Here is a 24624-nt window from a genome sequence, read left to right on the forward strand (position 1 = left end):
GTACCTCTACTTTTCTGAAAAAAAAAAAAAAATGCATGTTGAGACTTAACTGGAAACGCTTTAGACTACGTCTGAAGAGCACAAGGTGCCTGTTAAAAGGCTGAAAGTGTGCAGTCTTCGAGCACCTTGCACCCGATAATGTGCCTCCGCTCGCCATTGTTGATCGTATGAAGCGAAGAGTCGAGCCTCACTGTTCAAATAACGACAGTTTCCCTCGCTGATGCGGCACAAGAAATATAGCATTGCCCAGAGCAGTAGCACGCATGAAGGCATCTCCTCATGATGTCCCTGTCTTCATGGATGCATACAAACTAGCCCACCGACATGTTTTAACGGTCCACACGCAGTTTTTGTTTAGTCAGTTAGTTTTTGAATAGTTGTGTGCAAATAATCGAGTTATCGATACAGTTACAGCTAGATATTAAATTACAGATATATATCTATAATTTATTATCTCCAACTGTAACTCTAATCTAACTCTATCTTTAACTATAACTTTAATATCTCTAACTCTAACTGTCAGAGGAAATTCGACAACTGTAACAAAGCAAATTTGACAACTGTAATATTACAGTTGTGAAATTTCCTCTGACGTGCACTCAAACTTTGAAAGTAGTTAATTGAAAAGACATTCCACCACATGTCACCCGCTCTAAAGATTGTTTCACTGTGCAATAGACTTGCTTTGTCATGAAACCACCTTGTCAGAAAAATTCCGTACTGCCGTGAAGTCTCAATTTTGCACTTCATTCGCTTTTCCTTTAAATATTAACTTATGCCAGCTCAGTATAAGAATTTTTTCAACATAACCTGTATTTCCTATAGAATTTTCAGCCTGCTACTATTGAAACGCTGCTACTGTTTGAATTAGTGTCAAAATTTACAGTATATATTGAATTCAGATCATCGATGGGATGCGCACATCACCAATATGACTGCAGTTGCCCTGCGAAAGCTATTTTATCTTCCCAAATTCGTCCGAGTGACCCCTCAATCTACCAACGTTTTAGCCTATACCACGTACATTAGACCGGTATTAGAATATGCCAACACAGTGTTGTTTCCTTACACAGTCACTAACATGAAAAAACTAGAATATGTGCAGAGGGAAGGCCACGAGATTTATCTGCAACAAATATAAAAGAACTGATTTTCCCACAAATATGCTCACAAGCTGTGGCCTCCAAACATTGGCGATAAGAGTGCAGCAAGCGCACATAAAATTTCTTTTCCAGCTTCTATTCTACACAAATATTATAAAATTGACACATTATTGTGCATCCATTCATTCGAATCCCGCATAACCTGACACAAACATTCACTCCCACTAAAAGAGCACAATTACCACAATGACATTTTCAAGCACTTGTTCTTTCCATACTCTGTGTGGAACTGTTTAGATTCCTCCATTAATAATGCAAATTCATTGTCAGATTTTGTATCAAAAATACAAAATATCATCTGATTGTACAGTAACATTCCCAGCCTTGCCGCATTATCAACCGGGCAGCGAATTTGTGCCTTTTCTTCCTCCTTTGCGACTATGTTTGTGGCATAATTATTTTTCAGTGACCTGCATTTGATTTGAAGCGCATATATTATCGATGGAGAGGTGCTGAACTAGTCATAATCACACTTCATTGACGCATTGTACCGCAATAGATGGCCGAACCACACAATGTTTTTTTTTTTTTTTTTTTTTTTGCAGAATGCTGGACAACGTCCGATTTTAACCAGAGAAATTAAAGAAATTAAATATGTTCTTTTTGTAAAAAAACTAATTTTACATATTAACGTTTAGAATGAAACGACATATGTTTAATATACAATATCGACGCTTTACGATGCTTGAGAAGCCCATAAAAGTTACCGTACTTTTTCAGTGCACGAAAAAACACGAACTAAACACTATGCTACCTTAAAAACTACCTCATACCAAATAAACCTCCACATTATTTGGGTATTAAATAACATATATGCAGGTGATGTTTTTTTTTTGAATTTATACCGTGGCAAAGTGTACAGAATACTCACAAGGTTGTATATACATTTTTATTGTAAAAGAATAATGTCATCAACCGAGTACTCCAATTTCGCTGAATAAGTGCGCTGTAAGTGCACAAAGAATCGACTGCGAAACTAACCGACAAAGTTCTTAATGGTTATGATAAATTGATAAATTGATAAATTGAGTTTTAGGCAGTTCTATTTATTTTTCAAACAACCTAACAATCATTGTTCTTGCGCCCGCCTCGCTATGCAACTGCAGAAAAAAAGCAACAAGAAAAGGAAAACATTACACCACCGTGATAAGCTGAGGTCTGAAAGGGGCCGTGAATTCTATGACCTACTAAATTGAAACAGCTGGTTTTAATACTTTTAAAATAGAATGTTCGCCATGTTTGATTGTAATCAGATATTTCATTGCAATGCAACATATCCCAACGAATAAAATTCCTAACTTGGACACAACCCACAGCAACAGAAAGCAGGCGTCATGAAAAGCATCAATGCGAAATATATGAAAACAAACACCTCACACACAAACACATAAAGGTAAACTCGATAGGAGCCGCGACTCATGAGACAGCGCAGTCAGCGGACTACAGCGCGCCGGTGTTCATGGAAGAAATTCAAAGCTTCACAGGACACACACAACAAAAAAGCCAGAAATATTAGCTTCAAATACCCGCTGCCATGCCAAGTAAATTGACAGCCGAAGGTCGCGCAACGCCCACACTTGCGATCCGTCGAGTCCACACAAAGATGGCACAAAGTGCGCATCGTATCTTTCCGGCGTCTCCTAGCTGCCCAAAGCCTTCCAGAGATCTTCCACGACTAAATTGTCCTGGAAGCGTCTGGCGACCCGTGGGGAGCCCGAGGGTCGCCAGAACGTCCAACCCGAGAAAAACGAACGCCGACCGGAAGTGCGCCGCGGGGGGATGAAGCAGCCCGAGAAGAACGAGTGCGCTCTGGCAGCCTGCAGGTAGCCAGAAGTGGAAAATCGAAGAGCCCCACTTGTGTATTAGGCCTATTTGTGCGGCTAGGTGCGGTTGATCAGGGTGTATATTTCAGCCCAATGGAAAGGAAGCAGCTACACCATGCACTCTCGCTAGAAAAGACACTCTAAATTCTTCAGAAGCTCAAGCAGAAGCGACCTGCCCAAGATGGAGGTGGTAAAAAAATACAACATCCTGAAATGACGCTGTCGCGGATCTGAAAAACAGAGAAAGGATTGAAGGCGCTGTAAAGAACGGGACCTTTACCTCTAAACAAATGCTGATGAGGCCTAATAAACAATTATATTTTTCTGTGGTTCAAGTGTGCACAGAGTTCCCATTCGCCCATAAGCCGACATATCCTCAAGCAGAAAGCTCGAAACATTGCCACGTAAATGGGTGTTCAGAACTTTGCCCTAACTCTTTCCTTACCACGCCACTAGGCATCATTCACCGGTGACCGATGATTTCGCGCGACTATTTTTGAACAACTACCACGCTTTGGGACTCTATCGAGGCGATTGTCAACACACTAGCAATGCTTTTCCTGCAGGGTTCGCTTTTTTTACCACGGGGCAGCGATATTTAGTGGACGCGTGAGTTCAAAGATTGAAGCGCATGTAAGCCGCGCGATGGCGTCGACGTTCGGAACAACGCACTCTCAGAAAACAGCAATTTCGCTCGATGCCAATGCTTCCACGAGCAATCTTTTGAACTTGTCGAGAGGTGAAGACTCGGACAATGACGTGGCGACGTCAGAGTTCAGCTCAGATGAAGAAATTTCACCAGATGAACCGGGAATGTCTGCTGTAAGTCGCGTGCAAGTTCTCCAGTTCGGCCACCCACAGGTGTACATCATAAGCCTGAGAGATTGGACATACGGCGCAACTCTACAAAGTGCTACCAAGAGAACAAAATTCAACATAAGACGAACGTTTTCTGCCGCACATGCAGTGTCCATTTGTGCTTCACAGTGAGAAATTTTTTTGGTGTCTGGCACACTGATCTGCCTGAAAGAACAATTTGTAGCTCAAAACCTTTTTGAGCTAAAGCTTTCACTTTTTCATTCCTATTCCATTCCACTGTACATTCCTCATATTTTTTCCGTAATTTTTTACTCAGAAGATATAAGTTTATCATTATGAACTTTGTTGTAAACTTAGTTAATCATTTGTGTTTGTCAATTTTTGGTACATATTTAGAGCTGCCTTTTCTTTTGTCAAATGTACCTTTCAAACTGTGCATTTAATACTTACATTTTGGTATTCAGTATTTTTCTGGAAAAATTCTTTCGAAAAAAATAAAACTTCGCTATGTCACCAAGCATGATGCAATTTTTTGCAACTCAATGACAACTCTATCAAATTTCACAATTCCTGAAAATTCCTTAAATAATGTTGCCTAGTCACTTTGAAGATTTTATATATTTTGGAATTTCCCCCCAAAATTTTTTGTAGGAGATGTCGCATCACTTTCAAAAAACTTTGTAAAATTCAGATTTTTTTAAAGGAAATTTTCTTGGGGCAAATAAGTTTTTATTGTTATAAAATAAACAGCATCGGAAAGTACATTCATTCACTTTTATTTTGGTGTATTAGATAACACCGTAAACCTAGCAGAAACCACACGGAAAATTCCTAGCTGAAACATGCAAAAATCGGCCACTTTCCTCGTGGTAAGAAATGAACTAAGCAACGGATGGCTCAGCCGCTTAAAAACAAGCCATGGCCTAGTCTTCAAAGCAATCTCAGGTGAGAGGGCTGCCGTCAACAAGGACATTTGCACCGACTGGTAACAGGGGCAGCTTAAGGAAATTTTGACAAGCTTTGAGCCACGAGACCTCTTTAACGTCGATGAGATAGGTCTTCTTTATAAGGTGCTTCTATAAGGGACCTTCGCTTTCAAAGGCAAAGCCTGTAGTGGAGGAAAATGCAGTAGAGATCGCATCGCTGTGCTGGTGGGTGCCAACATGGCAGGAGGTGAGAAATTGAAGCTGTTGGTAATAGAAAAATCAAGGCCCTCACACTGTTTCAAAGGCGTTCGACACCTTCCCACTATGTACCATGCAAACGGAAGAGCGCGGATTGGATTGGATAAACTTTTACTTGGTCCTTCAAAACACAGATCACTGTGTTGAGTGCAGCTCCCACGTGGGAACTGAGATGCCGAGCTCCTCAGCCGCCTTGCGGGCTTGGTAGACAAGAGCCTGGATGACCATGGCCATTTTCCAAAGCTGAAAGATGACCATGGCCACTTTCCAAACTGAAGGACTCCAAGCCATCACTCTGCAGTTCTTGCCAACCAATACAGTGATCTAGCCAATGAATCAAAGGGTTATTCAGAACATAAAGGTTCATTACCGCCGACCATTGCTCCATCAAATGCTGCTTTGTGCAGACAGCGGGAAATGCTACACCATAGATTTATTGGCAGCCATCCACATTTTAGCTCGTGCCTGGGAGCAAGTGAAGGCAACAACAATACACAGATGTTCATGACTTCTTTGCGCAAACACGTACACGGACACAAGGAAAAGAGGCAAACAACACGGGCGCAAACTCACACCTAGTTTATTTTGAACAACGAACTGTACTTATATCTTCACGTAGCCCACACGCCCCCCCATCGGCGGATCTAGGAACAAACGAGATAACCTAAAGACAGCTTATTCAGCGCGACGTCATGATAAGAACAACAAAACAACAAAGATTGAAAAGTTCACGCATCTGCAGATTCCATATTAGAAACATGGGAGAAAAATGTGTAGGCCAAGCTTCCGTCACCATGTCCGATAAAGAATTTGACTTTTTGAAAGGCACGTGCAACAATCCGTCTGCAGATGCGTGAACTTTTCAATTTTTGTTGTTTTGTGGTTCTTATCATGACGTCATGCTGAATAAGCTGTCTTTAGGTTATCTCGTTTGTTCCTGGATCCGCCCATGGGGGGGCGTGTGGGCTACGTGAAGATATAAGTACAGTTCGTTGTTCAAAATAAACTAGGTGTGAGTTCGCGCCCGTGTTGTTTGCCTCTTTTCCTTGTGTCCGTGTACGTGTTTGCGCAAAGAAGTCATGAATGAGTAGCAACTCGCCCAACTTTCAGTACTGTTAATACACAGATGCTTTCACCATGCTGGCTTTCAAGTGCAAAAAGCAGTATCTGATGAAGAAAGCCCTGCTGATGCCGACATTGAGGCAGTATTCAATCAGGTCGCGCCCTCTGCCCTTTTCACGCTGCAGGACTATGAATCAATTTATGAAAATGTTCGTACCTATCATGAAAAGATCGTCAAGAAAATGATTGCGGAAGTGCAAGATGAGGATAAACATTCTAGCGATAAATGTGATGACAATATTGCCAGTGCAATGGTACCACCAGAGAGATCAGCTAAAGACGCTTTTGAACATTGCAGTGGTTTTGCAGTGCTATTTTGAGCACGAGGCTTGTCCAGAATTTCTGGCTACTTTGTCAGGCATGGGTGCATACCTTGTGACGAAACAAGCCAAGCTTGCCAAACAATACTACACCCTTCACTCCTTTTATTGCGATAGCAATTACGTATTTATTCGAATATAAGGCGGTCATGATTATAAGGCGAGGTGGAAGTTGAAAGACCCAAGAAAAAGAAAAAAGTTTGCACACTAATATAGTGCGAAAGAAACGAAAGAAAAAAGGCAACTAAGTTCCTTACCTTTCAGCAAAGCAGACACCAAATATTCATGAACTATCTGTACACAAAGATATTTATTCAGAGCGAGACGAAAGTGCAACTTAGAAACGCACAAAGATATATATTCCGAGCGAGACGAAAGTGCAACTTAGAAACTATCTTCAGAGGTGGTGGTACCGGAATCTTCCTTATCACTTGCGCACTCAAATAGTTCGTCATCCTCGGTGCCGTCAAGAGCATTTGAAATGCAGCACTTGCCGCAACCATGGCTTCGGCGATCGCTGCCCAAGCGTCGAGCATGGATGAGGACGTCCGCTTTAGACGTCCCGAAGGCGTCAGGGCCACAGTGTCAGACGCCATCCATTCATTGTACAGCCGTCTGACGTGTGCCTTAAAGGGCTTGTAAAGGCAAACGTCAAGCGGCTGTAGTTGGCTTGTCAGGCCTCCCGGGATGACGACCAGCTCCGTCCGGTTGTCGATGAGCTTCTTCTTCACACCTTCCGTGAGGTGCCCGCGGAATGCGTCGAGGACCAGCATTGACATCCGGGCGAGCAGGTCTTCGGTACCACACCGACTTTACCCAGTCCAGAACAAGCTCTTCCGTCATCCACCCCTTCTCCTGGCAACGAATGTGGATGTTCTGCGGCAACACCTCGTTCTTTGGCGTGATCTTTCTGTTCAGGATGATGTAGGGGGGCAACTTCCGCCCATCGGCGGTGCAGGCTAACATCACGGTTATCCAAGCCTTCTCGTTGCCTGTAGTGCGCAGGATCACTTGGCGATCGCCTTTTTGGTGAATTGTCTGGGCCGACGGCATGTAAAAAAAAAAAATTGGAGTTTCGTCGGCATTGCCAATCTGCCCAAATAGGAAGTCGTGGTCGTGTCGCAGGCCAATAACATATCTTTGAAAAGAAATTAGTTTTTCTTCGTAGTCTTCTGGCAACTTCTGCATCACGGAGGTCCGCCTTCGCAACGAAAACCCGGCCCTCTTCATGTACTTCTGCACCCAGCCCCGGCTGGCTTTGAACTTGAAAGCGGGGATGCCACGTTCTCTTGCGATTTCGTGCGCCTTCATCTGCACGATGCCGGCAGTAACGGCCAAACCGCGGCATCTTCTCTCTTTGACAGAGTCCGTCAGCACTTCTTCCACTTCGGGAAACGCTCCCTTTCGGGGGCCACGGAAAGCCTTCCTCGCAGCGGCAAATGCTAAGAGCGCCGTCTTCTGTTTGCGCCAACGACACACGTTGTTTTCCGGAACGTCGAACTTCCGACCCGCCACGCAGTTTCCAGTGGCTTCCGCCTCTGCTATGACTTTCCTCTTGGAAGGCTGCATCGTAGTGGCAACGACGAATGGCCATTGCTCTGGTCGCATAAATAAGAAACAAGCACTGAGAAAGAAAATCTTGCAGCAGGGACTCCAGCACTCCAACAAAAAATGCAAAATGGTGTCCCGGCTTGTTTACAAGCTTTGCGGCTGCGGCTACTACTGGCTTGGAGTGGCTACTGCTAGCTCAGCATGTTCACACGGTCGAAGGCGTCCGCTGCCATGGCCTCTGCTGTATCGCGAGCTATTCAATAACCTTGCAGCGACCGAAACTCGGTATTTACTATTTGCAACCTGCGTTTGTGTAAAATTTTATGCGTTTTGTTCTGAAATCTCTTTGTTACATTTCCGACAGTGTTGTCGGGCTCTTTTGGAAGCTTGGAAATGGTTGAAAAGTGGAAACCAAAACTGTCGCACCAAAATCTGCATATTGGTATGCCGAGCTTCGAATATAAGGCGGGGTATGACTTTGAGACTACATATTTTGGAAAAAACCTCGCCTTATGTTCGAATAAATACGGTATATGGACACTCTCGGCTGAATTTTGCCATCGCTGCCATTCACCGTATATGTATACACGTCATATATATGAAAACGTAAGAAAGAAAAATAATCCAGAAAAAGACTCCAGCGCGCAGAATCGAACGCAGGACCTCTGAAACGTGAGTGCGAGGCGTTAACCACTGAGCCACGAAGGAGCACGTCATTCAACGTTTGAACGCCAAGCTATTTGTATCTACCACTTACTGCTGGTGACGGGCATCTTGGGGAGGGGGGGAACTACCGCGTTTTCAGCATTACCAGCAAGATGGCACAATGAGTGCACGTCCCCACATCGTCATGACATGGGGGCGCGTGCTCTCGTCTCCCACACGTACTTCGCTCCGCACAGTGGTGGGGGTGGACGCTCACTCCTACGTCCTTATCTCGTGGTGGGGAAGATCATACGCCTTGGCTGGCCTTGAGATTTCACCGGTACGATTCTGTTGCAGTTATTTGGTGCACAAAGGTCACTATGACCACTGCACAGTCTCCGTTTGCGAAAAGAGCGGGCTTTTCAGACAGAGCGATGTAACAACTGAGACGCTTATTCGCGATCATCTGTACCTGTGAGTACATTTTCTGCGTCATTTGTGCGTGAGAAACGCGGGGCATGTTTCGATCTGCTCGCCATTCTGTGCGTGTGCTTCCAATTTGTTGCTATCTCGTTTATTGCTTTGCCTTTGTGGCAAAGCTGCGACTTTTTTTTTTCTCCTACTCATCCACATGAGTAAGGTGAGGTTTGTGCAATTTGAATAAATGTCTTGGTTTATTAAATAAGTGTACTTTGCTTAAATGAAACTCCTAATAAATGGAAGTTTTCTGGACACCTTCGAGTTCCGTTTAAAAGGAGTCGACTCTACATTACTATATGACTCGTGATTCGCTACGGTTGTAACATACCCATTCAGTGTTTTCATAAGAGTCCGTCATAACAGTACTTGGATTTTACATTCTACTTTTACAACAGACCAAAATCATCTTCACTGTGGAGGTCCGTTACAATGAAGTTATACTGTCTAATGGATTTTCGGATATAACAAGCTTTTTTCTTGTAAGATGCAACTTTGCTATACACTGGAATCTTGATTATACGAATTCGAAGGGAGCACACAAAATATTCGTATTATCCCGAATTTTTATGAACCAAAAACAAGTTATAGCTGATCAAGAAGATGAACAGGAGCTTTATTGAGGACAGCTACTTCTTTCTGACAATAACTCCATGCTGTTCTTTTGAACTTTTCTGCCTTCCCGGTCTCTCAATAAAATGCAGCGGTTTCCTCACTCATGATGCTGGCACTTAAATGTGCGTTGAGACATGACATCAAAGAGAGTGAAAGCGGCAAAACTCATAAGAAATATCACTCACTTTGCCGCTTAAGTGGCTGGAAAACCACGCAGCGAAGTCGTCAAAGAAAAAAAACAGTCCTGGAGAATTTACACTGGAGAATTCAAGCGAAAATGCCAGAGCAGCCGGAAAACCATGTCCGCGCTCGTCAAAAACATTCACATTCCTTGAGCCCCTTAGATATGACACCGCCGCCGCCGCCATTGCCGCTTGTGAATTAATTCCATGTTGCCTGTTTCCTGAGCATTAAATTCGTACCAACTTCAAGTTATGCTTGCGAAGCACTGAAAAGTAACAGCTTACAGCTTTACAAACGTTGTTTTTGGAGATACACCAGTAGAAACGACACGAGCAGACGCACCAGCAGCGATGGCGATGAATTAAGCCGGCAGCACAAAAGCGAGACACATTAGGGCATGCTGACTCGCTGCTGCTGCACCTTCTACTTCCAGTGTTCTTAGCGATCGTAATCCAAACCAGGCTATCGATTTATCGATGAACAAGTCCTTGTCAAGGCGGTCAGCATTGACATGCTGCACAGGTAGTTCACGATTGCGCCAACACGATTCCCCGCTGACGCCTTTGCCGCCATGTTGAATTTGTAGCCTGCTGGTTGTTTACATCACATAGTTTGAGAGCTAGTGCGGCCAGTGTAGCCAAAACCGTGAATCAAAAAGATGATCTGCTATCGGGTGGCAGAAATATTGGCCTTTTTCAGGTAAGTAGTGCGCGTATGGATGCCAGCCTTGAGGACTGTTGCGTACTGTATAGCTACCACCACTACTGGGTAGTGCCCTTTTCTTAGCTCGCGACTGCAACTGCGCAGAGCTGATAGACGGAGCAGACAAGAGGATGGTGAGTTAAGGCAACATTTATGTACAGAATAAACAGAGGCATTACATATTCGGCACTGGGGCCGATAGCTTAAGGAGCTCGAAGAGCCGGGATGTCTTGGGACGCTCTGACGCTGTCGTATGCTCCGACGCTATCGTCTGCTGCTTGGTTCTTTTATAGGCCCTGGGGACCGTTACGTCAGAAACCCCCAATCAGAACTGCCGCTTGCTCTTGCGTCAGCAGCCTCCAATGCGAAACGGCCGTTGTTCCTTGCGTCAGCAGCTTCCAATTAAAACCCGCCGATGGATTGCACCCATGGGCGAGTGGTATTGCCACGCGTTGCGCAAGACACATCGGGTTAGATGACGTCGACTTCATCACCAGGCTGGAATCAGACCCATGGATGGAGGGAGCTTGCTGTGCGTTGCGCGAGACAAACTGTTGACAGTGATGGCATTAGCGGAGCACGCTCGCTGATTTTGACACTGGTTGCCTTTGCAGAAGCAATGAAGTTCGGTTTGGACACCAAGGCATAACAGGAGGCACGCATCACGATTCTTGGCGGCCAAAGCACGACAGCATGTGCAGACCAAACAATCTGGAACCACAAAGATGCAAATGTTTGCCTCAAAGGGAGGCGCGAATGCAGGCCTCCAGATTGCCTACCAGCATGCGGCAGACAATATCGTAGTTGAAGGGGCATCAGTTTTAGTTTCTGTGATCTTCACTTGAGTTGCTGTGCTTATTAGAAAAGGCCAAGCCCCGTTGGTCTTCAACAGATTTTTTTGCGCCGTAGTTTTTGGTCAGTTAACACTTTCGTGACCGCGCCCATCCCCATCGATGGTATGTTTTGGATGTTTACAACTTGTATATTTGCCCTGTTTTGAATGCTTTTTGACCCCTTGGGCTATCTAACGCGTAAAAGAAAAAAGTATTTTATCAGTTTCGCTCTTGTGTTTGTTTTTTTCGCCCTGTGGTGATTAGCGCCTTTTCATGCGCACGAGTGAGCATGCATAGTTTCAATCATGGCGTCTACGTCGCGTGTGACCGCTTCACAAAACCGGCAAATTTTGGTGGATTCTCGTGCATCTGGGCTGAAATATTCAAATGACGACAACAGCACAAGCTCGTAAGACGACATTGACACTTTTGATTTCAACGGGGACGACGAGAGTTCGTCAAACCGCACCGGAACATCAGCAGTCATCCACCGATGAGTTTAGCTTTGCGCTCGGGCCGCATTATTGCCGGCAGGCAACGGTGCAAGTTGATGTGGTGTGTTCTGAAGGTTAGAGCTCTTATCTGCAGGGCGTCCACTTTCTTCGGGGAAGACTACTTGCCGGCGGCAGTGCAGGGAGTGCAGTTTCGTGTGCGGATGCAGCCGAGAGTGAACCTTGGAGCCGTGTTACGTAGTGTCGTGCGGCGATTTGTGAGCGCTGTCGACTTTTTGTTTTTTGTTGTTAAAGTTATTGAGAAGCTATGCAAAAGCACAAATAAATAAGCTTGAACGCACATTTTCCAGAAGCCGAGGTGCAGCGAGAGAGACTGTTCTTGGAGGTCCCACAGACCATCTTGATGTCCCTACACGAAACACTCCTCAGGGCTAATAGCACCAGCCAAAAAGAAATACCAGGAACTGTGAATTATGCTATGAACAAAGAAACGTTGAACAGAAAGCAAGTGTTTTCTTTGAAACATGCGTAGCAATCCTGTGTTTTACCGCATCGGGAAACTGCTTCGCACGGTGGCATGAAAGACACTACGTGCAATGTTATTTTACGTACACAAAATCTTCTGTATTTACAGCGCTTATATTTGCAGGATAATTGTGCGTGCTCCTTGTGCTTAAAATGTATATTTCCTTTGCTTTTTATGCTTAGCCTGTTCAGAGCAGTGTTGATGGTTCTATGAAATTTCTTTGTTCATGTTTACAACCTTTTTTGTTTGATGATTTTTTTTTGCACTATTGCTAGCAAATTTGTGGTTTCAAACTAACCGTGATTGAAAAGTAACTCCTAGCTGTACAATTTGACATTATAAACATTAACATCAGTAACTTTGGGTGCCATAAAAAATAATGTTTCTAGACTACCCAAGAGTGGCCAAATTTCTCGCGGTAACGAAAGTGTTAAAGCGAGGGAAATTCTGGTGAGTATTGCCACATTAACTCCCTTCGAGGTCAAGTGTGAATGCGCCTGGTCCTCCCACAGACAAGCTGAGTTGCGCTGCGAACGTCAATCGCACGTTCATATCATTCGAGGTGGCTGGGGAAGCCATTCGTATAATACCAAATCATGGCATATTTTATATAATTTAGTCTATTCGGAACAACCTTAAAATTCGTAAAATCACGTAATTCCCATGAACCATGGTCGTATTATCAAGATTCTCATTGAGGCCTGAGTGTATATGTCTATTAGTTCATTTTGAATACCTTGAAACATTGAATAATTTTAATTTGTGTCAAACTGAAATATAATACAGAGATATTCATTGGGATATTTGAAATGCTTGAATATTTGCACATGCCTAATATTTAATTACATTCAAACCTCTATATAACGAATTCAGGTGTAACGACATATCGGTTATAACAAAGTAATTGAAAAATAGTCTTGTAATAGCTGTAGAGTTAAAAATATGCATTTACAATTAATCTTCAGATATAACAAATTTATTTTCGTGTAAGATGCAATAGTAAGGTTTGGGCGTATTAAAATCAACCAAACTTGGAAAAAAAATTAAGATGTAGGCAAGAGTACCGAGTAGGAAAGAATCAACTAATTAGGTTACTTTTCAACAATAGACAGAAGTGGAAATGCTCACCACTAAGACATCAGAGTACATTTGCTGCATGGCTCGCCGATGAATGTCATTCAGGGCTTGATGCGCAAGGGCAAACAGACCATTGAACCTGTCCATGTGAACAAAATAATACAAATTTTACTCTGTGATACTGTCGCATTAGTATGAATTTTGCAGCACTTTCCATGAGTTCCCAAGCATTCCCAAACTTTCTGACCTAAGAGGATCCCACTAGCCATCCCAGAGGGCTGCACAGCATATTTTCAAAGCCAAGCCTGTTTGCATGGTCAGAAATACGTGTCTCCAGCTACATTCAATCGTACCTTTCTGATGATTGGACACCAGACCAAAGCAATGAGAGATGGTCTTGGTATGTCTCAAAGCAACTGAGAAATAAGATGCTTTTGAGATATGCGAAAATCCTCTTTCTCGTGGATGCAGTGGCATGGCAACTCTTGCTCTTTTCACAGCGGCACTAATTAGTACCACTGGTCCCGGTCGTGTCCAGTGTTTCTTCAGCTTCAGCTTCCTTCCCTTTCGCTGATTTCAAAAGAAGTGAGCAGTTCACTTTTTATAAGACATCTGTACTTCGAGCCTAGAGCACTGAAACAATTGGTACACTCAGATTCGGAGGATCACAGAGAAGAGATTAGTATGCACTCATGTATTGACTGAGCAGACCACAGACAGGCAGGCTAAAATGCCAGCATAATTTTACATTACTTTTGTGTTTATTCTGCTTGCCCAGTAGGTGATCCGCTAAGACCAGACAGATACAGAAAGCATCAAGGCTGTCAGCTCACATGGAGTAGTATATAGCTTGTAGCATTTCCAGGAGGATCTGCGGGTTCAGATTGACACGTGGTGCAAAGTTGGAAGGCAGGCTGCTGTCAAAAGACATCCGCCGAACAGTTTCGAGCGTTCCTTGGTTCACCACCCTGCACAGTTCACGAAAGTATTATATATTTAGCCATGGTCTGAGCAATGCAATATTGAATCCAACAGACCAGTCTAGAACAGAAATCTTATGGGCACCAGATGACTAGTGTTATGAATGAAGAATGCAAACAAAAACTGTGCTTCACATTCTGTGTTGGGAAATGGCTTTTTGTTGCCTGCTATGACACCAACCTTCAAAGCATTGCGACTCGAAAGTATGTATATCTATGATTGTGCCAACACCAAGTATAATGCTCATGTCCAATTGATGATGTTAAAAGGAGTCATTTTGTTTCACTTTGGCAATGAAAAGATGTGCAGGATATCCAAGATGCAGAGTGGCTGAGAGTCAGCCCTACAATATCAGATTGTTAATAATTAACCAAGTACTAATAGCTTGCTTACATATGTTGTCTCAGCTTGCCTGCTGAAATTAGCAACCATACATAGCAACAACATTCAGAACTTGGGCTTCAATTTGTAAAAAAAAAAGTTCTTACACCAATTAAATCACACAATAACATAGCAAATGGGAACACAACATGCACTCTAGTCTGTTACTGCTATACACTTGGAACGTGGAAACTGCCGATGATTGGAAGTTCACATTACCTGCTTTAATTGAGGGGTATAAGCCTTGTGACATTTACAACCCTGATGAAACAGGCCTGCTCTTTCATGTAAAGCCATCAAAATCGTTAAGCCAGAAGGGCACAGCGTGCCACAGAAGCAAATGTAGCAAAGACCGGCTGACGATGCGCCTTTGCTGCAATATGGACGACTCGGACAAACTAAACCGGTGGGTGATTGGCAAGCTTAGAAACCCACGGTGCTTCAAAAACATTCGCCTGCCATCATGCCACCACAGAAGTAATGCTCGTGCGTGGAGGACGTGCGCTTTGTTTGAACAGCGCCTCCTCTATTTTTTCAGTGCTCAGGTGAAGGAGCAGTTTTCAATGGGAAGCAGCCGTTGGCGTAAGTGTGGCAATACGCCGCCAGGGACTGGAGTAGACATGACGCTCTATCATCTCTCACACAAACGAATGCCGCAGCTGTATTCGGAGCTGCTATACGGCTCAGTTTCTGGCTGTATTCGCACTGTTTAAGGTGTAATAAAAACTTGGAAACGAGAATCGTGAAGCAGTTGTTCTGTACACCCAGCTCATTTCAAAGGCATGTGTCTGTCGTTCATGACTACTTGATCGAGGTGCACACACGTCGTCTGCTAGGCTGATACCAGATAGCTCATGCCAGTAATTCGTCAAAGATCGTTATGTCATCATGGCGTTCGCTTCACTGAGAGTTTGCTTTTTTGACTAACTCAAAGCTGATTTTTAAGAGAAGCCTTTGCCAGGAGCAATATTAGGCTTGGGTGCCTAATGTTCCGCGATGCTTGGTGCTTTTTAGTGGCGTTGCACATTATGCACAAGCCTATAGTTCATGCACTAAAAAAAGCATAAAATGCCACTAGACTGCTTCCAGGGATATAGGTCATCATTCGTTTTTTTCGCAAAGCATTACATGTGTTGTCACAGAGCAAAAGCAAGTGTCGAAAAATAAGGAACTATGGCATGTGATTTCACCATTTAAGAGCTTAAACAATAAAATGTCATGAAATAAACAAGAACAGCTCCATATGTGGTGTGATTTCTGCGTTCATGGCCTATGTTTTGAACAGGCGCTGTTAAAATCTGAAGTCTAATGCTCACTCTCATCTTCAGCCAAGGTGACAGGCGTGAAAAATGCAACCTGTTGTCAGTTGCTTGAGCTTGTCTATGAATGTAGACGGATTGTTGTAGCCTTAATATCTGGCTACTCAGCTCTGTTTCTTTCTTGCCTCTGGCCTCTTAATTCAACAGCAACCAGAGTAGAGGCTGAATGGCTGTGTGGTGCCCATGGGCTACCATTCAGCTTAGGGTCGTAATGTTAGCGTTGCCCATGGCAGTGATCATAAGGCAGCGTTGCTACTAATAGACTCATTACGACAAGCTACTTGCAGCCGTTGGGTGCCGGGGCCATAAAATGCGTAAAGCATTCGTACAGAAAAAGCATCATCAAGTGCTCTCTCGCACGCATTGATTGTAGACAGCAGTCTACGACAATTTCAGAACTCAACGCCATGCATTACGACACATCAGCGTGGAGTGCAGTGAGTGCGTTAACTGTAGAACACTGCTTCGCGAGGTGTGGGTTCCGTATGGACAGCAAAGGGGAGCCTGCCATCGAAGCACAACAATCAGAAGCATCCTTTTGTGAGCAAGAGCTCAATGGGCCAATGAATGCACTGGGCGCCACTGGTACAACGTATGACGACTACGTCGCTGTGGATGCTGCCGTCGTATGAATAAATATAAATTGCTACCCCCCCCCCCCGTTGATATCAGCTAAAAACTTCTATGAAACTTTCGCCGCAAAAAAAAAAAAACTGCATCTTCGATGTGCTACTGATGCAGACAGGGAAGGAGGGGGCAAAAGTATCGTATTTATTCGAATCTAAGTCAATAATTTTTTTTACTCCTTTGTATCCAACTCCAGAGCCAGCTTAGATTCGAGGATTTTGAAAATTGCACCAGTATTCATTGAGAAAAGTGGTGCACAACTAGTGCCCCCTAGACGATATTGTAGCTGTTAATAGCTGACCCAACACCTGGCTTAAGTACACACGTGAGACCGCCATTTTGATCTTTGTGGCAAGTGTTGAGATAAGCCTTTTGTCATCTTCAGTCACGCTTTGAGTTGTCTGTGTGGTGTAGTTAAATGGGGCCAAATAGACAGTGTCATTATAGTGCCACTTATACAAGGAAATTTGTCCTAGCCACAAAGTCGTCGTCTAACTTTCAAGCCGGGCGGGACTTTGAAGTGTAAAAAAAAAATGCGTTGCTGTAGGGGCTACAGCATGGGACGACATCCCCAAAACTTTGATTGTGCGCTCTTTTTAAGAAGTGCGACATAGCCGATGCGCTTGATGGAACCGAGGATTGTGCAGTGTTTGAATACAGTGACAAAGAAGTCAGCGGCGGCGGCAATGACTCGGAATGAGCGCGGCATCTTTATGATGCAAATAACTAGAAGCAGCGAGAAAAAAAACAAGGACGAAGAAACACAAAGGACTAGCAGCTGTATGTTTTTCCAGTCATTTGCATCATGACACAACTGCTTTGTTTCATCTTCATTTTCAATAAATGTTTGCTCTTTGTGAACGCTGTCTTCGCTGTTTTGCTCAGACTACATTCGAGGTAAGCTTGTTTTTTTTCCCCAGGCTCTGAACTTTTGGGGGTCAGCTTAGAATGGGGCATGGCCTAGATCCGAGAAAATACAGCAAAAGAGTTGGGGTGAACCAGCAATGCACATCCCTGGCTGTTCATCACACACATCCTCTCTGCTGCGATTGCTCCTTCCTTCAAAAGCAGGGCACACAAGAATGCCACCTATTCATTACAGCTTCCTGGACCGGCAACAGGAATGGTGGCCACCATTGCTTAGTAATCACACTAACCTTGAGCACATTTTGCAGAATGAGGCTCTGGATGCCTGAGGCATGGAGCTGATTGACTGGTTGTAGACGCGCATTAGGACAATGGCCACCTGCAGCCTAAAAAAACAACAAAATTTCAATTTAAAAAGAATCAAAGTGTGCAAGCAAGCAGGACCAGTGAATTATACAATCTATTGGGTGGATTTATTTACACACCACTGCAGAATCTGCACAACTCCGCACTTCCGACCCAAAACTCAACTGGCATTATTTTTACAGAGAATGCAGGCATGCAAACTAAAGAAAAGACCAAATTAAGAATAATTACATATTACATAATTCTTACAGATGTACTTGCTTTCTTTCATTTCACGGAGACCGCCTTTTTCACTTTTTTATTCACTCTACTGCTTGGCACATGTCGCGCCTCATTTTGCATGCCACTTCATGATGCCGACTGTTCGTAAAAGATATGTGGAGTTTAACATCTCAAAACCACCATACGATTATGAGAGGCACCATAGCGGAGGGCTCCGGAAATTTCAAATACCTAGGGTTCTTTACCGTGCACCAAATATGAGCAAACAGGCCTATAGCATTTCCGCCTCCATTGGATGATGCCGACTGTTCAACAAAGATCAAATGCCCAATGCATATGTTTGAGCATAGAGTTTAAAAAAAAACACACAGAGAACTATGGTGCTGCAATCGTTCAGCCACCATGGGAATGATCAGTTGTACATGGATTTGCCTAATCCTCCTGCTTGCAGGCTTCGAACGCACTTGCGGCCTTGCTTTGGTTTTGTCTCAAACACAGTTAAACTTGTTTATAAGAGGCATGCTCGGGGCAGCAATTCTTGTCTTTTATACGAGATGTCTCTTATAAGCAGGGAACCTAATATGCATTTTCCTATACCCTGTATTTGATTGTTGGCATATTAGCGTCTCTTACACCCATTTGTCTCTTATATCAGTGTCTCTTATAAAGGGGTTTGACTGTAAACAAAAAACAGATTGTTGTGAACTTCATGAGCCGATTTGAATTGGTGAGCCTAAAAGGTCAAAATGGTGAAGCGTAACTGCTAAATTTTTGCTGAACTTTGTCTACCGCCGGAGTGGATTCAGGCCACAAAGAGTCATCAGAAAGTCAACTGAGCAAGTTAGTGGGCTTCCATCTTGAACGAATACTAGTGTGAAAAAAACGAGGATGAAAAGAGGAAAGACAGACTATAGGGCTGACTCGAAACTAAAATTTTATCCCAAAAAAAAGCAGAATAAATAGCATCCGGAAAAACTAAAAAAACAAACAACCATTGTGCATGCACAATGTGACAAAAGAAACAGCAACAGCCTATGTGGCTGATGAGACATGGACATGACACAAGCTCTCCTTGAGGTATGATACTTCTGCATCTGGTAGTGCCAACAAAGTTGACCAATGGATACTTTTGTCGCCTTCCACTGACACGTAGAAGGCCTCCATGATTTCCCATGAGCACTGGTCTCTGTGCCAATGCAAGATTTCCGTTATATCAAAACAAGGCTTACAAGCATTTCTTCTACAATGAATGGCCAAATGGGAACCTGTGCCATTTTTAACACTTCGATATTTATGCACCGACTAGTTTGCCCAAAGTAAAGCGTATTGCAAGAACATAGAATACTGCATTCGTTCGACAAATTACAAACTTATTTTTGGGTTTTACCGCACAGTTTTGCCACATGTCGTATTTTCCTCCGTTCAACTGCCTATGCACAGCTGGACATACCTGCTGCAACTTGTGGCCAACGCTGACTACAGAATCAACTCGGTACCTAGTACCCCCAATTTCAATCCTGTGCAACAACCTATGCACATAAGGAATCGCAGCTACATTCTTTCGAGTGGTAGTGTGATTATGTTCTTTTATTCCAGCCAAGCTTTTACTATCTTTGCCACTTCTTCGCATGTCCTAGTGATAACCCAATCAGGGTACCATCCTGCTTCTTCAAGTCTTGAGACTTGCGTTGTGAAACTTTGTTGCATTTTGTGGGGACAAGATTTAAACAATGACAGTGATACAACATTTAGGTTCGCCGCTGGGAAATCAATGGCGACAAAAGTCCGCCGAGCTTGTGCAAGTCTGCATAGGGGTAGCAAAGCTCGCGTCAAAAATTCGAAAGGCTTTTAAATTTGCGGACGAGCTAACAAACACGATAACGATGACACTTTTTCAGACAAGAAACTCGAAGTGCACTTGATAAGGATGCGATCGCACGTTCCATGCGGAGCTCGCACGGCCAAAGCCATGCTGACGCAAAGGTTACTCGACGCCCTCACGCAGCTGGCGCAGCGATGCCGCGCTCTTTTTTTCTTTTCCTTTTTCCTCATTCCAGTTAACATAAGAGGGTGTAGAACTGCAACTGTGCAAGTACGGTACAGAACTACTGATCATGGCCATGTTCGGGAAATAAAAAAAAAATCTGATTATTCATGACCAAACTGGGAGTACGCCTGTTATGCAACTAAATACGGTATCATGAAAGCATGAACAGCTGAAGGGTAGGTCCTAGTGCGCCAGCGAACGCTGGTTGTGACTCGAAGGCCCAAGTCAAAGCCAGAAGTTTATAACACAAGCAACATATATTAGCAGTTTAGGCAGTACAAGCATCACACGAACATGCACCCTCGGCTGGTACCAATTACTACTTACAATATATCTTAAGTTGTGTATAAAGCAATGGTAACAAAACTTTTTCTGCTAGTTGATGCCACTAGCATGTGAAGCCAGCAGGAAATCTCATGAACGTACTACAGTGCAATCTCCTGTACTACAAACTATTAAAGGTCGCTTTTAAATATTATGTCCATTCCACGAATTTTTGGTACTTGTCCCGAATGTTTCTCTTGTCTTTCAGGAACCACTCATGCAGACTCCAGTGCTGATCATTATCGTTCCCTCCATTGTTAGCCCGTTTATGTTTCCTCTTCAAAAGTTTTCACTGCTCCCTCAGGGTCATCACTCAATTCTTCAAGATCCACTGACAGCACTACATTATTGTCATGTGTTGCTTATAAGGACGCTGGTGAAGTAAGGAAGACAAAGGCATTAAGCCAATGCAACGCTAACAACAGAGATTAAAGAAAAGGAAGAGGGACGCGAGGAACCCTCGTAGCACGAAAATTTCGGAACAAAAAAATAAGAGTGAAGGGAGAGGAGAAATGCAGAAGCAGCGCGCGGGGGAGATGCAGAGTTGGGCGGAAGAAGCAGCCATGCGGAGAAGAAACCCTGGCTCCTGCCGATGCCTGTTGCCTCTGAGCCTGTGACTCTGAAGGGTTGACGGAAGTTCTCGGGTAGTGTACCTGGGCACCAGTCGCCTTACCGTACACCGACGACGACCGTTCACAACACCCCACCTGTCTACCAGACTATCAGAGGAACAACTAGCCCCGACTCTGAAGCATTGCGTCTGGGACGCTCCCGATTTCTGCGGCTGGCACCAACAGTGATGTGTGCACCTTGACTATGTCTTCCTTACACGAACTGTGAACTGAGTAAATGCTTATCGATATCTACTTAATGTACATACGACGAGTATTGTTGAATATTGTGTATAATGCGAGTTGGTTGAGTCTTTATAAAAAGTCTGTGTGTGTGTGTGTGTGTGTGTGTGTGTGTGTGTGTGTGTGTGTGTGTGTGTGTGTGTGTGTGTGTGTGTGTGTGTGTGTGTGTGTGTGTGTGTGTGTGTGTGACCAAGAATGCATGCTTTGTCCTTTTGATTTCTTCTGAACCTGCTACGCTGAATTCACTACACCGTGGCAATTATAGAACAAGCCTTCTTTCACTAACACTCTCACTTGAACAACATCACTTCACTGACTGACACCCCACACCTAGGTTCTACATTATTCGTGTGTAACACAGAAAAAGCTAGAGAAAGGGCTAGATCTACCTTCTCACAGGTTTGTTTGCAGAATCAGACAGCACATTCTTTCATTTCTCGAATTCTTCCGCTCTTCCGCGTGTATTAGGCTGTCTCGGTGGTGTCTCTGTCTTCTGCGAATAGGGTATGGAGGACGTTCTCACCGCCTTCTGACACTTTTTTTTTTTTTCCCTGCTTTGTGCACTCATTGAAGAAACTGTTGGTGGCGTGATTACATGCTGTCATCTCAAAGTGGTGGCACACATCTGATTAAGCACTCATTTGGGACAATGGAACACTAAACGGCATATGCATGATCCAAGCAAAGCTGGCTACAAGAACTTAGCATGCATTAGGAAGCAATCCTCACCTGTTGCTCGCACTCATAACATCAACAGCAGGGTGCGGGCCTTGCACCACTTTGCTGTCTCCATGCTCCAGTTTGGACAGCATGTTTTCAGTCAGCTGAGGTTGCGGCAGCGATATAGGCTGCATAGGCACGAAACACCAGTCAAAAATACACTCGGACCTCGATATAATGAACATGGATATAACAAATTATCAGTTATAATGAAGTGAATACAAAAAAGTTTTGCGATAGATACAGTATTAGGAATATACCTTTATAACGAATTTTCCTGAATAACAAACTTAATTTTTGTGTAAGATGCAACTCTGTTATAATCAGGCTTGAGTGTATTGGTATTTGGTTATACATGCCTGTCAATGTTTTTGTGATTGCTTTGATAGCCATGAAGCTTGATAGGCAACAAGAGTGAACAGAAATAGAAGTGCTGAACAAAGAGGTCCCTGTTTTATTCCATCATTGCAATTTGTGTTGACAGCATAACGATTGATAGGCAACAAGAGTGAACAGACATAGAAGTGCTGAACAAAGAGCCTCTTGTTTTATTCCATCGTTACAATTTGTGTTGATAGCAGAAAGATTGATAGGCAACAAAAGTGAACAGAAATAGAAGTCCTGAACAAAAAGCCTCTTGTTTTATTTCATCGTTGCAATTTGTGTCATTATTTGATGTGCACTCCCTCGCTTGCGCACGCACACAGGCACACACAAACACACACACACAAAAGTGCGATAAAGTCCAGTGTGCTCTATTTAAATTTTAAGTTTAAGGGGCACTAGAGTGAAACCATGATTTCACCTAGAATGATTATATAATTGTACTTTGAAAACACTAATGATGTTTAGTTTAACTATCATATATTTATTAACACAAAAAATGAAGGTCACAGTTTCATTTGTCAATTTTGCACCGAAATCTCCAAACACGATTATACATTATTCGAAGTGCATTCTTCATACTTTGGAGATATTGGCTCAATGACATTTACTGAAATTTAGTGCATTAGGTCTATGGCCCCCTCAGAGAACAATGTACCTAACTTTTACCATTTAGGAAATATGTATGACCTAGTAGATGCTGTCAAAATTTATTACATCACAGCATTTGGTGCGGAAAATTGAAGGTGGTGTCACTACCTGCATTTTATTTTTGTGCATTTTTCCCTTACTGAGCATCTTCTCACAGTAGGAGCAATGTTTATTGTATTGTGAAATTGTAAATTGCTAACATGCAATAAATAGTCTCTCTTTTAAGTGTTTCTTCTACAAAACTGTTTTTGGGCTGATTACTGACAGTTATAGACAGGGACAACTTTCCTTGGCAATGAAAGGAAGGCTATGGAGCCAAATTGGGCATGTGCCACTGCTGAAGAATATAGTCTCACAATTGCATTCGTGTTTCGCATGTGAAAATTTACAGATGACACTAATTTATTTTCTACAAGATCCAGTTTACATAGCGCAGCATGCACCAAGGAGGCATCTTCATTGTTTTACTAGATGCAATGTCATTTCTCGTTTTTATATGTGTGGGAAAGTTGCATGTTTTACGTGCACCAAAAATGTATGTACCTCGCAGTCACAATGGCATCTTCAACTCAGGGTGAGCACTCGTCGCCCCTCCAGCTATATCGACGATGCACCAAAGGAGTTTACGACTAATTTCACTAACAATGGCTGTCTAAGCAGACAAATCAAATAGTATGCAATGTTATTATTGACATGAAAGTAATTTTAAGTGCAAATGAATTGAACTACTTCACAAAAAATTACATTTGTGGTAGCTCCCCTCCCCTTCATTGCCAAAAAAAGTTGTCCACGAGTATAGAAACACGGATTTCCACGGAAAACTGAATATACCAATCCTCGGTTGATATCCCTTTTCTGATAAAGAAGCATTTTCATTGAGGCGTGGCAGCAACATTGTTGACCCTTACACTTACAGCCCCACAGACCACACCTGGCAATTGAGTGGCCCACTAAGCAACATCCGGCGTCAGAGATTTTCTATATTTGATATTATAACTGGACTATCTAGCAGCTAGAATAAATGTTTTGGCTAAGTGGAAACAATATTTGTTTCACTATAACCAACACAACGTCGGATCTCACAGAAGAAGGATATCATTACTTTGTTATAGTCGATCATTTGGTATATTCACATGCACTGGGCTGAGGTATTATGCAAAAATTGATTTCACACATAAATAATGGAGAACTCCACATGCTGTTTTACCCTGTAATGTTTACTTCTGTAAACCAAAGACTACAAAAACAAAAACAGTTAACTACAAAGGTGGATGACTGTGCATTAAACAACACACATTCGAAAAACACTTCTGTGCAATGCACATGCTATGAAGGAAACACAAGTGACATTCATATTTGCACAATACTTGATTACAAACACACTGCAAA

The 24624-nt window shown here is 43.2% G+C and overlaps 1 protein-coding gene across 1 annotated transcript in view; it reads right to left on the reverse strand.

Moving 5' to 3' along the window:
- Hyccin (PI4KA lipid kinase complex subunit hyccin) overlaps positions 1-24624 on the reverse strand; it is a 69651-nt gene that overhangs the window by 12299 nt on the left and 32728 nt on the right. The window contains exons 7-10 of the mRNA XM_037412204.2: positions 22210-22328; positions 17958-18053; positions 14326-14460; positions 13544-13631 (exon numbers count right to left, since the gene is read on the reverse strand). Coding sequence (XP_037268101.1) covers positions 13544-13631; positions 14326-14460; positions 17958-18053; positions 22210-22328 — 438 coding nt within the window. The remainder of the gene's footprint in view (positions 1-13543; positions 13632-14325; positions 14461-17957; positions 18054-22209; positions 22329-24624) is intronic.

This window comes from Rhipicephalus microplus, chromosome 1 (assembly GCF_043290135.1).
Source record: "Rhipicephalus microplus isolate Deutch F79 chromosome 1, USDA_Rmic, whole genome shotgun sequence".
Taxonomy (NCBI): Eukaryota; Metazoa; Arthropoda; class Arachnida; order Ixodida; family Ixodidae; genus Rhipicephalus; species Rhipicephalus microplus.